The following is a 13,273-nucleotide window of genomic DNA, read 5'->3' on the forward strand; positions in this document are numbered from 1 at the left end:
GCGTTCCCAGGACCAGGGCTCCCGGCACGGTGGAAAGGGTTCGGGAGCAGGAGGCTCCTGATTCAACCCAGACAGCGGACAAATATAGGCGGGAGCAAAAATAACAAACAGCAGCAATAAACCTGCAGATATACAGGGTGCACCTACCCAGAGTCAGGTATATTAAACCTGCGGATACACAGGGTGTACCTACCCAGAGTCAGGTATATTAAACCTGCAGATACACAGGGTGTACCTACCCAGAGTCAGGTATATTAAACCTGCAGATACACAGGGTGTACCTACCCAGAGTCAGGTATATTAAACCTGCGGATACACAGGGTGTACCTACACAGAGTCAGGTATATTAAACCTGCGGATACACAGGGTGTACCTACCCAGAGTCAGGTATATTAAACCTGCAGATATACAGGGTGTACCTACACAGAGTCAGGTATATTAAACCTGCGGATACACAGGGTGCACCTACCCAGAGTCAGGTATAGTAAACCTGCAGATACACAGGGTGCACCTCCACAGAGTCAGAGTCAGGTATAGTAAACCTGCGGATTGGAAGGTAGCAAATGTTACCCTGCTATTCAAGAAAGGAGAGAGAAAACAGGGAACTACAGGCCAGTTAGCTGGACATTGGTCATCGGGAAAATGCTGGAATCCATTATTAAGGAAGTGGTAACAGGGCACTTAGAAAATCATAATATGATTAGGCAGAGTCAACATGGTTTTATGAAAGGGAAATCATGTTTGTCAAATTTATTGGAGTTTTTTGAGGATGTAATTAGCAGGGTAGATAAAGGGGAACCAGTGGATGTAGTATATTTGGATTTGCAAAAGGCATTCGATGAGGTGCCACATAAAAGGTTGTTACGCAAGATAAGGGCTCATGGGGTTGTGGGTAATATATTAGCATGGATAGAGGATTGGTTAACGGACAGGAAACAGAGAGTAGGAATAAATGGGTCATTCTCAGGTTGGCAGGCTGTAACTAGTGGGGTGCCTCAAGGATCAGTGAATCATAGAATCATAGAAGTTACAACATGGAAACAGGCCCTTCGGCCCAACATGTCCATGTCGCCCAGTTTATACCACTAAGCTAGTCCCAATTGCCTGCACTTGGCCCATATCCCTCGATACCCATCTTCCCCATGTAACTGTCCAAATGCTTTTTAAAAGACAAAATTGTACCCGCCTCTACTACTGCCTCTGGCAGCTCGTTCCAGACACTCACCACCCTTTGAGTGAAAAAATTGCCCCTCTGGATCCTTTTGTATCTCTCCCCTCTCACCTTAAATCTGTGCCCCCTCGTTATAGACTCCCCTACCTTTGGGAAAAGATTTTGACTATCGACCTTATCTATGCCCCTCATTATTTTATAGACTTCTATAAGATCACCCCTTAACCTCCTACTCTCCAGGGAATAAAGTCCCAGTCTGTCTAACCTCTCCCTGTAAGTCAAACCATCAAGTCCCGGTAGCATCCTAGTAAATCTTTTCTGCACTCTTTCTAGTTTAATAATATCCTTTCTATAATAGGGTGACCAGAACTGTACACAGTACTCCAAGTGTGGCCTCACCAATGCCCTGTACAACTTCAACAAGACATCCCAACTCCTGCATTCAATGTTCTGACCAATGAAACCAAGCATGCTGAATGCCTTCTTCACCACCCTATCCACCTGTGACTCCACTTTCAAGGAGCTATGAATCTGTACTCCTAGATCTCTTTGTTCTATAACTCTCCCCAACGCCCTACCATTAACGGAGTAGGTCCTGGCCCGATTCGATCTACCAAAATGCATCACCTCACATTTATCTAAATTAAACTCCATCTGCCATTCATCGGCCCACTGGCCCAATTTATCAAGATCCCGTTGCAATCCTAGATAACCTTCTTCACTGTCCACAATGCCACCAATCTTGGTGTCATCTGCAAACTTACTAACCATGCCTCCTAAATTCTCATCCAAATCATTAATATAAATAACAAATAACAGCGGACCCAGCACCGATCCCTGAGGCACACCGCTGGACACAGGCATCCAGTTTGAAAAACAACCCTCGACAACCACCCTCTGTCTTCTGTCGTCAATCCAATTTTGTATCCAATTGGCTACCTCACCTTGGATCCCATGAGATTTAACCTTATGTAACAACCTACCATGCGGTACCTTGTCAAATGCTTTGCTGAAGTCCATGTAGACCACGTCTACTGCACAGCCCTCATCTATCTTCTTGGTTACCCCTTCAAAAAACTCAATCAAATTCGTGCTTGGGCCTCAGCTATTTATAATCTATATTAATGACTTTAGATGGAGGGACCAAGTGTAATGTATCCAAGTTTGCTGATGATACAAAGCTAGGTGGGAAAGTAAGCTGTGAGGAGGACGCAAAGAGTCTGCAAAGGGATATAGACAGGTTAAGTGAGTGGGCAAGAAGGTGGCAGATGAAGTAAGGTTATTCTCTTTGGTAGGAAGAATAGAAAAACAGAATATTTTTTAAATGGTGAGAAACTATTAAATGTTGGTGTCCAAAGAGACTCGGGTGTCCTGGTACAAGAAACACTAAAAGTTAGCATGCAGGTACAGCAGGCAATTAGGAAGGCCAATGGCCTATTGGCCTTTCTTGCTAGGAGGTTGGAGAACAAGATTAAGGAAGTCTTACTACAATTGTACAATTGTAAACAATTTTACAACACCAAGTTATAGTCCAACAATTTTTATTTGAAATCTACAAGCTTTCGGAGGCTTCCTCCTTCGTCAGGTAAATGTTTCCTGACAATTGTACAAGGTTTTGGTGAGACCTCACCTGGAGTACTGTGTACAGTTTTGGTCTCCTTATCTAAGGAAGGATATATTTGCCTTGGAGGGGGTGCAACAAAGGTTCACTAGACTATTCCTGGGATGAGAGGGTTGTCCTATGAGGAGAGATTGAGTAGAATGGGCCTATACTCTCTGGAGTTTAGAAGAATGAGAGGTGATCTCATTGAAACGTAAGATTCAGAGGGGGCTTGACAGGGTAGATGCTGAGAGGCTGTTTCCCCTGGCTGGAGAGTCTAGAATGAGAGGGCATAGTCTCAGGATACGGGGTCGGCCATTTAAGACTGAGATGAGGAGGAATTTCTTCACTCAGAGAGTTGTGAAATCTTTGGAATTCTCTACCCCAGAGGGCTGTGGATGCTCAGTCACTGAATATATTCAAGGCTGAGATCGATAGATTTTTGGACTCTAGGGGAATCAAGGGATCTGGGGATCGGGCAGGAAAGTGGAGTTGAGGTCAAAGATCAGCCGTGATCCTATTGAATGGTGGAGAAGGCTCGAGGGGCCGTATGACCTACTCCTGCTCCTAATTCTTATGTTCTCACACAGTGTAACTACACAGTCAGGTATAGTAGATCTGACAGTGCACCTATCTAGACTCATGGGAAGAGGCCAGTCCACTTAAAGGTGCAAACCCACCTGGATTAATTAGTAAGGGCGACAAAAATTAGGGAAAGCAAAACCTCGTCCCATTAAAATCAGTCACAATTTATCAGTTGTAAAAGTAATAGTTTGTACTTCAGCTAATTGTAATTTGTGAATGGGTTTCATAGCAATATCTAAACAAATAACTATACACAAGTAATGGCTATATAGAAGTAGTAACTGTGCATCGTAACTATATAAGATCTATCATAACTATAGAAATAAGAATGATATATAGTTATCTATAAACAATAAGTATAAATAGTAACTATATCTAAATGATAACTATATCAATACCAATATATAATTAAATAGCTATATATGCATGACTATAAATCTATATATGAATAGGTAACTATATATAAACAGATGACTTTGGTCAGGAAGGCTAAACCATAAGAACTTAATTTACGCTGCAAAATATTTTTCTTTTCTTGTACATTTTTTTTCTATTCACTTAAATCTATTGCATACAGCGGTGAAAGTTTATTTTTTCCATCATTTTATTATTGGAAGGCCAAGCACTGTTGTGTTTGAGGCCGTGGGACTTTATATCGAGTTGGATTTAACTTAATGGCTACATTTGCCGATATCTTAAACTAGTTCACATTACACATATCAAAATGTACAAACTGTTGAGAAACACAATGCCGTATCCCCGAGGGTTTCTCCTGATAATGAAACACTATCAGTGACGGGTGGAGGGTCTGATGTCCCTGATGTGTGGAGCCCTCCCCCTGACCCGAGGACATGGTGTGGGGAGAGGAGTGGACGGAAATCAAAGTATATCCGCAACAAGGCGACAGGAAATGGCATTTTCCTTAAATATCCAAACATTGTTTTATTTTTTGCTTCTCCTGCCCGTTTCTGACGATCGTTAATCTATTGGCCGAGTTTTATTCTCAGCGAAGGCCGCCTTTAAGAAGTCCTCAAACTGTAACACGAAGTTTCTTTGTGACGTTTGCGGCCCCCACAATGGGGGGTGGGGGGGTCGGGGGTGGGGGGGTCGGGGGGTCCCTTGTCCCTTGTCCCGCCGCCAGTCTCTCAGTTAACCCTGGGGGAGCCTGTCTCTGATAGCCCTGCACTGTCAGTGGCAGAGCTCCGAGATGTGTGCTTACTTAGTCATTCTTACTGTATGTCTTATGATTTCCCAAAGGAAGGTAAAAGGTTAGTCATTAACAAACAACTCAATCTGTAAATAGATGTTCCAATCAGAGCTAAATGTGCACTCACCTTTTAAAAATGTTTTTCTCAGTGACCATCTCCATTTGATATGATTAACCTTTCACCCTGTTTTCCTCTCCCTCCTTTCCTGCTCATTCTGGCGACTGTTTCTCATATTTTCTTGTGTTAACTCTCTGTTTCCCTCCTTCTCTCTCTCGCTCTCTCTCACATGCAGGAGATCGCCCATGCACTGTTGGTTCACAGTGTCAATTGAACAAGAACAGTGACCAAGCTGATGATGAGAGGCCAGTGAAGACCTTGAGTGACCAGTTATTACATTTCACTAACTCATTGCTGAGGACGTCTCAGATCGCAGATCCCATCCACCAAGTCTTGGGAAGAGAGGGAGAGACAGGTAAGACACATCATCTCTGGTCTGGCTTACTTTTATATTTAGAAACCTAGGTGAAGAGCCAAAGTTCATAATGCACAACATCACCAAGGTTAAAAAAAGGTGGACGTGTCTAGTGACATCATTGGGTCAATAGCAGTTTCTAACCATAACCCTAAAACACTGTAGCTCTAACCCCCTCATCGTAACTCCAACTGCTGACCTTAACCCTAACTATTAACCCCTAACCCTAACACCATAACCTCAACCGCTAACCTTAACCACTAACCCTAACCACCAACCCTAACACCATAACCCTATCCACTAACCTTAACCCTAACCACTAACCCTAACAGCATAGCCCTAATCCTAACACCCTCACCATAACCCCAACCGCTAACTTTAACCCTAACACCGTAACCCTCACCACTAGTCCTAACCCTGAACCTAATGTCTAAATCAAACATTGTCACTAGCATGGTGCAGGGCTGACTGCGGTGTTAATAAACACTTCAGAAAGAAGTAGGAAAGAAAACGAGGTGGATCTGAAAACAGAGATTAGATGACACCAATCTTGGGTTTTAAACGCCTGTAGATTGTAGAGGGAGACTGAGGGAGAAAAAGGTCAGTACACTCTTCCCAACAAGTGACATTCGCAGTGTTGATGCTAGTTAAATTGTTCTCTTAACTAGTTAACTAATTTCATGTCTAGGCTGACCAGGCCAGTTTTGATGAAGGGGTCCCACCCAAACCATTAACCTGTGTGATGTGGGACAGCAGTCAGAGCTCTAATAGTGTCAGCCTCAACTCAATGGGCAGCACTCCCGCCTCTCAGTCATAAGGTCGTGGGTTCAAGTGTAGTACTGAGGGAGCGCCGCACTGTCGGAGGGTCAGTACTGAGGGAGGGCCGCACTGTCGGAGGGTCAGTACTGAGGGAGGGCCGCACTGTCGGAGGGTCAGTACTGAGGGAGCGCCGCACTGTCGGAGGGGCAGTACTGAGGGAGCGCTGCACTGTCGGAGGGTCAGTACTGAGGGAGCGCTGCACTGTCGGAGGGTCAGTACTGAGGGAGCGCCGCACTGTCGGAGGGTCAGTACTGAGGGAGCGCTGCACTGTCGGAGGGTCAGTACTGAGGGAGCGCTGCACTGTCGGAGGGTCAGTACTGAGGGAGCGCCGCACTGTCGGAGGGTCAGTACTGAGGGAGCGCCGCACTGTCGGAGGGTCAGTACTGAGGGAGGGCTGCACTGTCGGAGGGTCAGTACTGAGGGAGTGCTGCACTGTCGGAGGGTCAGTACTGAGGGAGCGCCGCACTGTCGGAGGGTCAGTACTGAGGGAGGGCTGCACTGTCGGAGGGTCAGTACTGAGGGAGTGCTGCACTGTCGGAGGGTCAGTACTGAGGGAGCGCCGCACTGTCGGAGGGTCAGTACTGAGGGAGCGCCGCACTGTCGGAGGGTCAGTACTGAGGGAGGGCCGCACTGTCGGAGGGTCAGTACTGAGGGAGCGCTGCACTATCGGAGGGTCAGTACTGAGGGAGGGCCGCACTGTCGGAGGGTCAGTACTGAGGGAGCGCTGCACTGTCGGAGGGTCAGTACTGAGGGAGGGCCGCACTGTCGGAGGGTCAGTACTGAGGGAGCGCCGCACTGTCGGAGGGTCAGTACTGAGGGAGCGCCGCACTGTCGGAGGGTCAGTACTGAGGGAGCGCCGCACTGTCGGAGGGTCAGTACTGAGGGAGGGCCGCACTGTCGGAGGGTCAGTACTGAGGGAGCGCTGCACTGTCGGAGGGTCAGTACTGAGGGAGCGCCGCACTGTCGGAGGGTCAGTACTGAGGGAGGGCCGCACTGTCGGAGGGTCAGTACTGAGGGAGGGCCGCACTGTCGGAGGGTCAGTACTGAGGGAGGGCCGCACTGTCGGAGGGTCAGTACTGAGGGAGCGCCGCACTGTCGGAGGGTCAGTACTGAGGGAGCGCCGCACTGTCGGAGGGTCAGTACTGAGGGAGGGCCGCACTGTCGGAGGGTCAGTACTGAGGGAGGGCCGCACTGTCGGAGGGTCAGTACTGAGGGAGCGCCGCACTGTCGGAGGGTCAGTACTGAGGGAGCGCCGCACTGTCGGAGGGTCAGTACTGAGGGAGGGCCGCACTGTCGGAGGGTCAGTACTGAGGGAGCGCTGCACTGTCGGAGGGTCAGTACTGAGGGAGCGCCGCACTGTCGGAGGGTCAGTACTGAGGGAGGGCCGCACTGTCGGAGGGTCAGTACTGAGGGAGGGCCGCACTGTCGGAGGGTCAGTACTGAGGGAGGGCCGCACTGTCGGAGGGTCAGTACTGAGGGAGCGCCGCACTGTCGGAGGGTCAGTACTGAGGGAGGGCCGCACTGTCGGAGGGTCAGTACTGAGGGAGGGCCGCACTGTCGGAGGGTCAGTACTGAGGGAGCGCCGCACTGTCGGAGGGGCAGTACTGAGGGAGCGCTGCACTGTCGGAGGGTCAGTACTGAGGGAGCGCTGCACTGTCGGAGGGTCAGTACTGAGGGAGCGCCGCACTGTCGGAGGGTCAGTACTGAGGGAGCGCCGCACTGTCGGAGGGTCAGTACTGAGGGAGCGCCGCACTGTCGGAGGGTCAGTACTGAGGGAGCGCCGCACTGTCGGAGGGTCAGTACTGAGGGAGGGCTGCACTGTCGGAGGGTCAGTACTGAGGGAGTGCTGCACTGTCGGAGGGTCAGTACTGAGGGAGCGCCGCACTGTCGGAGGGTCAGTACTGAGGGAGGGCTGCACTGTCGGAGGGTCAGTACTGAGGGAGTGCTGCACTGTCGGAGGGTCAGTACTGAGGGAGCGCCGCACTGTCGGAGGGTCAGTACTGAGGGAGCGCCGCACTGTCGGAGGGTCAGTACTGAGGGAGGGCCGCACTGTCGGAGGGTCAGTACTGAGGGAGCGCTGCACTATCGGAGGGTCAGTACTGAGGGAGGGCCGCACTGTCGGAGGGTCAGTACTGAGGGAGCGCTGCACTGTCGGAGGGTCAGTACTGAGGGAGGGCCGCACTGTCGGAGGGTCAGTACTGAGGGAGCGCCGCACTGTCGGAGGGTCAGTACTGAGGGAGCGCCGCACTGTCGGAGGGTCAGTACTGAGGGAGCGCCGCACTGTCGGAGGGTCAGTACTGAGGGAGGGCCGCACTGTCGGAGGGTCAGTACTGAGGGAGCGCCGCACTGTCGGAGGGTCAGTACTGAGGGAGCGCCGCACTGTCGGAGGGTCAGTACTGAGGGAGGGCCGCACTGTCGGAGGGTCAGTACTGAGGGAGGGCCGCACTGTCGGAGGGTCAGTACTGAGGGAGGGCCGCACTGTCGGAGGGTCAGTACTGAGGGAGCGCCGCACTGTCGGAGGGTCAGTACTGAGGGAGCGCCGCACTGTCGGAGGGTCAGTACTGAGGGAGGGCCGCACTGTCGGAGGGTCAGTACTGAGGGAGGGCCGCACTGTCGGAGGGTCAGTACTGAGGGAGCGCCGCACTGTCGGAGGGTCAGTACTGAGGGAGCGCCGCACTGTCGGAGGGTCAGTACTGAGGGAGGGCCGCACTGTCGGAGGGTCAGTACTGAGGGAGCGCTGCACTGTCGGAGGGTCAGTACTGAGGGAGCGCCGCACTGTCGGAGGGTCAGTACTGAGGGAGGGCCGCACTGTCGGAGGGTCAGTACTGAGGGAGGGCCGCACTGTCGGAGGGTCAGTACTGAGGGAGGGCCGCACTGTCGGAGGGTCAGTACTGAGGGAGTGCTGCACTGTCGGAGGGTCAGTACTGAGGGAGCGCCGCACTGTCGGAGGGTCAGTACTGAGGGAGGGCTGCACTGTCGGAGGGTCAGTACTGAGGGAGTGCTGCACTGTCGGAGGGTCAGTACTGAGGGAGCGCCGCACTGTCGGAGGGTCAGTACTGAGGGAGCGCCGCACTGTCGGAGGGTCAGTACTGAGGGAGGGCCGCACTGTCGGAGGGTCAGTACTGAGGGAGCGCTGCACTATCGGAGGGTCAGTACTGAGGGAGGGCCGCACTGTCGGAGGGTCAGTACTGAGGGAGCGCTGCACTGTCGGAGGGTCAGTACTGAGGGAGGGCCGCACTGTCGGAGGGTCAGTACTGAGGGAGCGCCGCACTGTCGGAGGGTCAGTACTGAGGGAGCGCCGCACTGTCGGAGGGTCAGTACTGAGGGAGCGCCGCACTGTCGGAGGGTCAGTACTGAGGGAGGGCCGCACTGTCGGAGGGTCAGTACTGAGGGAGCGCTGCACTGTCGGAGGGTCAGTACTGAGGGAGCGCCGCACTGTCGGAGGGTCAGTACTGAGGGAGGGCCGCACTGTCGGAGGGTCAGTACTGAGGGAGGGCCGCACTGTCGGAGGGTCAGTACTGAGGGAGGGCCGCACTGTCGGAGGGTCAGTACTGAGGGAGCGCCGCACTGTCGGAGGGTCAGTACTGAGGGAGCGCCGCACTGTCGGAGGGTCAGTACTGAGGGAGGGCCGCACTGTCGGAGGGTCAGTACTGAGGGAGGGCCGCACTGTCGGAGGGTCAGTACTGAGGGAGCGCCGCACTGTCGGAGGGTCAGTACTGAGGGAGCGCCGCACTGTCGGAGGGTCAGTACTGAGGGAGGGCCGCACTGTCGGAGGGTCAGTACTGAGGGAGCGCTGCACTGTCGGAGGGTCAGTACTGAGGGAGCGCCGCACTGTCGGAGGGTCAGTACTGAGGGAGGGCCGCACTGTCGGAGGGTCAGTACTGAGGGAGGGCCGCACTGTCGGAGGGTCAGTACTGAGGGAGGGCCGCACTGTCGGAGGGTCAGTACTGAGGGAGCGCCGCACTGTCGGAGGGTCAGTACTGAGGGAGGGCCGCACTGTCGGAGGGTCAGTACTGAGGGAGGGCCGCACTGTCGGAGGGTCAGTACTGAGGGAGCGCTGCACTGTCGGAGGGTCAGTACTGAGGGAGCGCCGCACTGTCGGAGGGTCAGTACTGAGGGAGCGCCGCACCGTCGGAGGGTCAGTACTGAGGGAGCGCTGCACTGTCGGAGGGTCAGTACTGAGGGAGCGCCGCACTGTCGGAGGGTCAGTACTGAGGGAGCGCCGCACCGTCGGAGGGTCAGTACTGAGGGAGCGCCGCACTGTCGGAGGGTCAGTACTGAGGGAGCGCCGCACTGTCGGAGGGTCAGTACTGAGGGAGCGCCGCACTGTCGGAGGGTCAGTACTGAGGGAGCGCCGCACCGTCGGAGGGTCAGTACTGAGGGAGCGCCGCACTGTCGGAGGGTCAGTACTGAGGGAGCGCCGCACTGTCGGAGGGTCAGTACTGAGGGAGCGCCGCACCGTCGGAGGGTCAGTACTGAGGGAGCGCCGCACTGTCGGAGGGTCAGTACTGAGGGAGCGCCGCACTGTCGGAGGGTCAGTACTGAGGGAGTGCTGCACTATCGGAGGGTCAGTACTGAGGGAGCGCCGCACTGTCGGAGGGTCAGTACTGAGGGAGCGCCGCACTGTCGGAGGGTCAGTACTGAGGGAGCGCCGCACTGTCGGAGGGTCAGTACTGAGGGAGCGCTGCACTGTCGGAGGGTCAGTACTGAGGGAGCTGCACTGTCGGAGGGTCAGTACTGAGGGAGGGCCGCACTGTCGGAGGGTCAGTACTGAGGGAGGGCCGCACTGTCGGAGGGTCAGTACTGAGGGAGTGCCGCACTGTCGGAGGGTCAGTACTGAGGGAGCGCCGCACTGTCGGAGGGTCAGTACTGAGGGAGTGCTGCACTGTCGGAGGGTCAGTACTGAGGGAGCGCCGCACTGTCGGAGGGTCAGTACTGAGGGAGCGCTGCACTGTCGGAGGGTCAGTACTGAGGGAGTGCTGCACTGTCGGAGGGTCAGTACTGAGGGAGCGCCGCACTGTCGGAGGGTCAGTACTGAGGGAGCGCCGCACGGTCGGAGGGTCAGTACTGAGGGAGCGCTGCACTGTCGGAGGGTCAGTACTGAGGGAGCGCTGCACTGTCGGAGGGTCAGTACTGAGGGAGTGCTGCGCTGTGGGAGGGTCAGTACTGAGGGAGCGCTGCGCTGTCGGAGGGTCAGTACTGAGGGAGCGCTGCACTGTCGGAGGGTCAGTACTGAGGGAGCGCCGCACTGTCGGAGGGTCAGTACTGAGGGAGCGCCGCACTGTCGGAGGGTCAGTACTGAGGGAGCGCCGCACTGTCGGAGGGTCAGTACTGAGGGAGCGCTGCACTGTCGGAGGGTCAGTACTGAGGGAGCTGCACTGTCGGAGGGTCAGTACTGAGGGAGGGCCGCACTGTCGGAGGGTCAGTACTGAGGGAGGGCCGCACTGTCGGAGGGTCAGTACTGAGGGAGGGCCGCACTGTCGGAGGGTCAGTACTGAGGGAGCGCTGCACTGTCGGAGGGTCAGTACTGAGGGAGTGCCGCACTGTCGGAGGGTCAGTACTGAGGGAGCGCCGCACTGTCGGAGGGTCAGTACTGAGGGAGCGCCGCACTGTCGGAGGGTCAGTACTGAGGGAGCGCTGCACTGTCGGAGGGTCAGTACTGAGGGAGTGCTGCACTGTCGGAGGGTCAGTACTGAGGGAGCGCCGCACTGTCGGAGGGTCAGTACTGAGGGAGCGCCGCACTGTCGGAGGGTCAGTACTGAGGGAGCGCTGCACTGTCGGAGGGTCAGTACTGAGGGAGCGCTGCACTGTCGGAGGGTCAGTACTGAGGGAGCGCTGCACTGTCGGAGGGTCAGTACTGAGGGAGTGCTGCACTGTCGGAGGGTCAGTACTGAGGGAGTGCGGCACTGTCGGAGGGTCAGTACTGAGGGAGCGCTGCACTGTCGGAGGGTCAGTACTGAGGGAGTGCTGCACTGTCGGAGGGTCAGTACTGGGGGAGCGCTGCACTGTCGGAGGGTCAGTACTGAGGGAGCGCTGCACTGTCGGAGGGTCAGTACTGAGGGAGTGCTGCACTGTCGGAGGGTCAGTACTGAGGGAGCGCTGCACTGTCGGAGGGTCAGTACTGAGGGAGCGCTGCACTGTCGGAGGGTCAGTACTGAGGGAGTGCTGCACTGTCGGAGGGTCAGTACTGAGGGAGTGCGGCACTGTCGGAGGGTCAGTACTGAGGGAGCGCTGCACTGTCGGAGGGTCAGTACTGAGGGAGTGCTGCACTGTCGGAGGGTCAGTACTGGGGGAGCGCTGCACTGTCGGAGGGTCAGTACTGAGGGAGCGCTGCACTGTCGGAGGGTCAGTACTGAGGGAGTGCTGCACTGTCGGAGGGTCAGTACTGAGGGAGCGCCGCACTGTCGGAGGGTCAGTACTGAGGGAGCGCTGCACTGTCGGAGGGTCAGTACTGAGGGAGCGCCGCACTGTCGGAGGGTCAGTACTGAGGGAGTGCCGCACTGTCGGAGGGTCAGTACTGAGGGAGCGCTGCACTGTCGGAGGGTCAGTACTGAGGGAGCGCCGCACTGTCGGAGGGTCAGTACTGAGGGAGCGCTGCACTGTCGGAGGGTCAGTACTGGGGGAGCGCTGCACTGTCGGAGGGTCAGTACTGAGGGAGCGCTGCACTGTCGGAGGGTCAGTACTGAGGGAGTGCTGCACTGTCGGAGGGTCAGTACTGAGGGAGCGCCGCACTGTCGGAGGGTCAGTACTGAGGGAGCGCTGCACTGTCGGAGGGTCAGTACTGAGGGAGCGCCGCACTGTCGGAGGGTCAGTACTGAGGGAGTGCCGCACTGTCGGAGGGTCAGTACTGAGGGAGCGCTGCACTGTCGGAGGGTCAGTACTGAGGGAGCGCCGCACTGTCGGAGGGTCAGTACTGAGGGAGCGCTGCACTGTCGGAGGGTCAGTACTGAGGGAGGGCCGCACTGTCGGAGGGTCAGTACTGAGGGAGCGCCGCACTGTCGGAGGGTCAGTACTGAGGGAGGGCCGCACTGTCGGAGGGTCAGTACTGAGGGAGCGCCGCACTGTCGGAGGGTCAGTACTGAGGGAGTGCCGCACTGTCGGAGGGTCAGTACTGAGGGAGCGCTGCACTGTCGGAGGGTCAGTACTGAGGGAGCGCCGCACTGTCGGAGGGTCAGTACTGAGGGAGGGCCGCACTGTCGGAGGGTCAGTACTGAGGGAGCGCCGCACTGTCGGAGGGTCAGTACTGAGGGAGCGCCGCACTGTCGGAGGGTCAGTACTGAGGGAGCGCCGCACTGTCGGAGGGTCAGTACTGAGGGAGGGCCGCACTGTCGGAGGGTCAGTACTGAGGGAGCGCCGCACTGTCGGAGGGTCAGTACTGAGGGAGTGCCGCACTGTCGGAGGGTCAGTACTGAGGGAGT

The 13,273-nt window shown here is 55.6% G+C and overlaps 1 protein-coding gene across 3 annotated transcripts in view; it reads left to right on the forward strand.

Moving 5' to 3' along the window:
* Positions 1 to 4,481: 4,481 nt before the first annotated feature.
* Positions 4,482 to 13,273, forward strand: part of LOC137300910 (zona pellucida-binding protein 1-like) — a 35,262-nt gene continuing 26,470 nt past the window's right edge. Inside the window, exons 1-2 of one of the 3 annotated variants that reach the window (XR_010958183.1) lie at positions 4,482 to 4,624; positions 4,857 to 5,036. Coding sequence is in view for 2 of the 3 variants with exons in the window: in XM_067970171.1 (XP_067826272.1) it covers positions 4,564 to 4,624; positions 4,857 to 5,036 (241 nt within the window). In the remaining variant the exon portion in view is untranslated. The remainder of the gene's footprint in view (positions 4,625 to 4,856; positions 5,037 to 13,273) is intronic. The other 2 variants (XM_067970171.1, XM_067970172.1) reach the window with 2 other exon arrangements.

This window comes from Heptranchias perlo, chromosome 32 (genome assembly GCF_035084215.1).
Source record: "Heptranchias perlo isolate sHepPer1 chromosome 32, sHepPer1.hap1, whole genome shotgun sequence".
Classification (NCBI taxonomy): Eukaryota; Metazoa; Chordata; class Chondrichthyes; order Hexanchiformes; family Hexanchidae; genus Heptranchias; species Heptranchias perlo.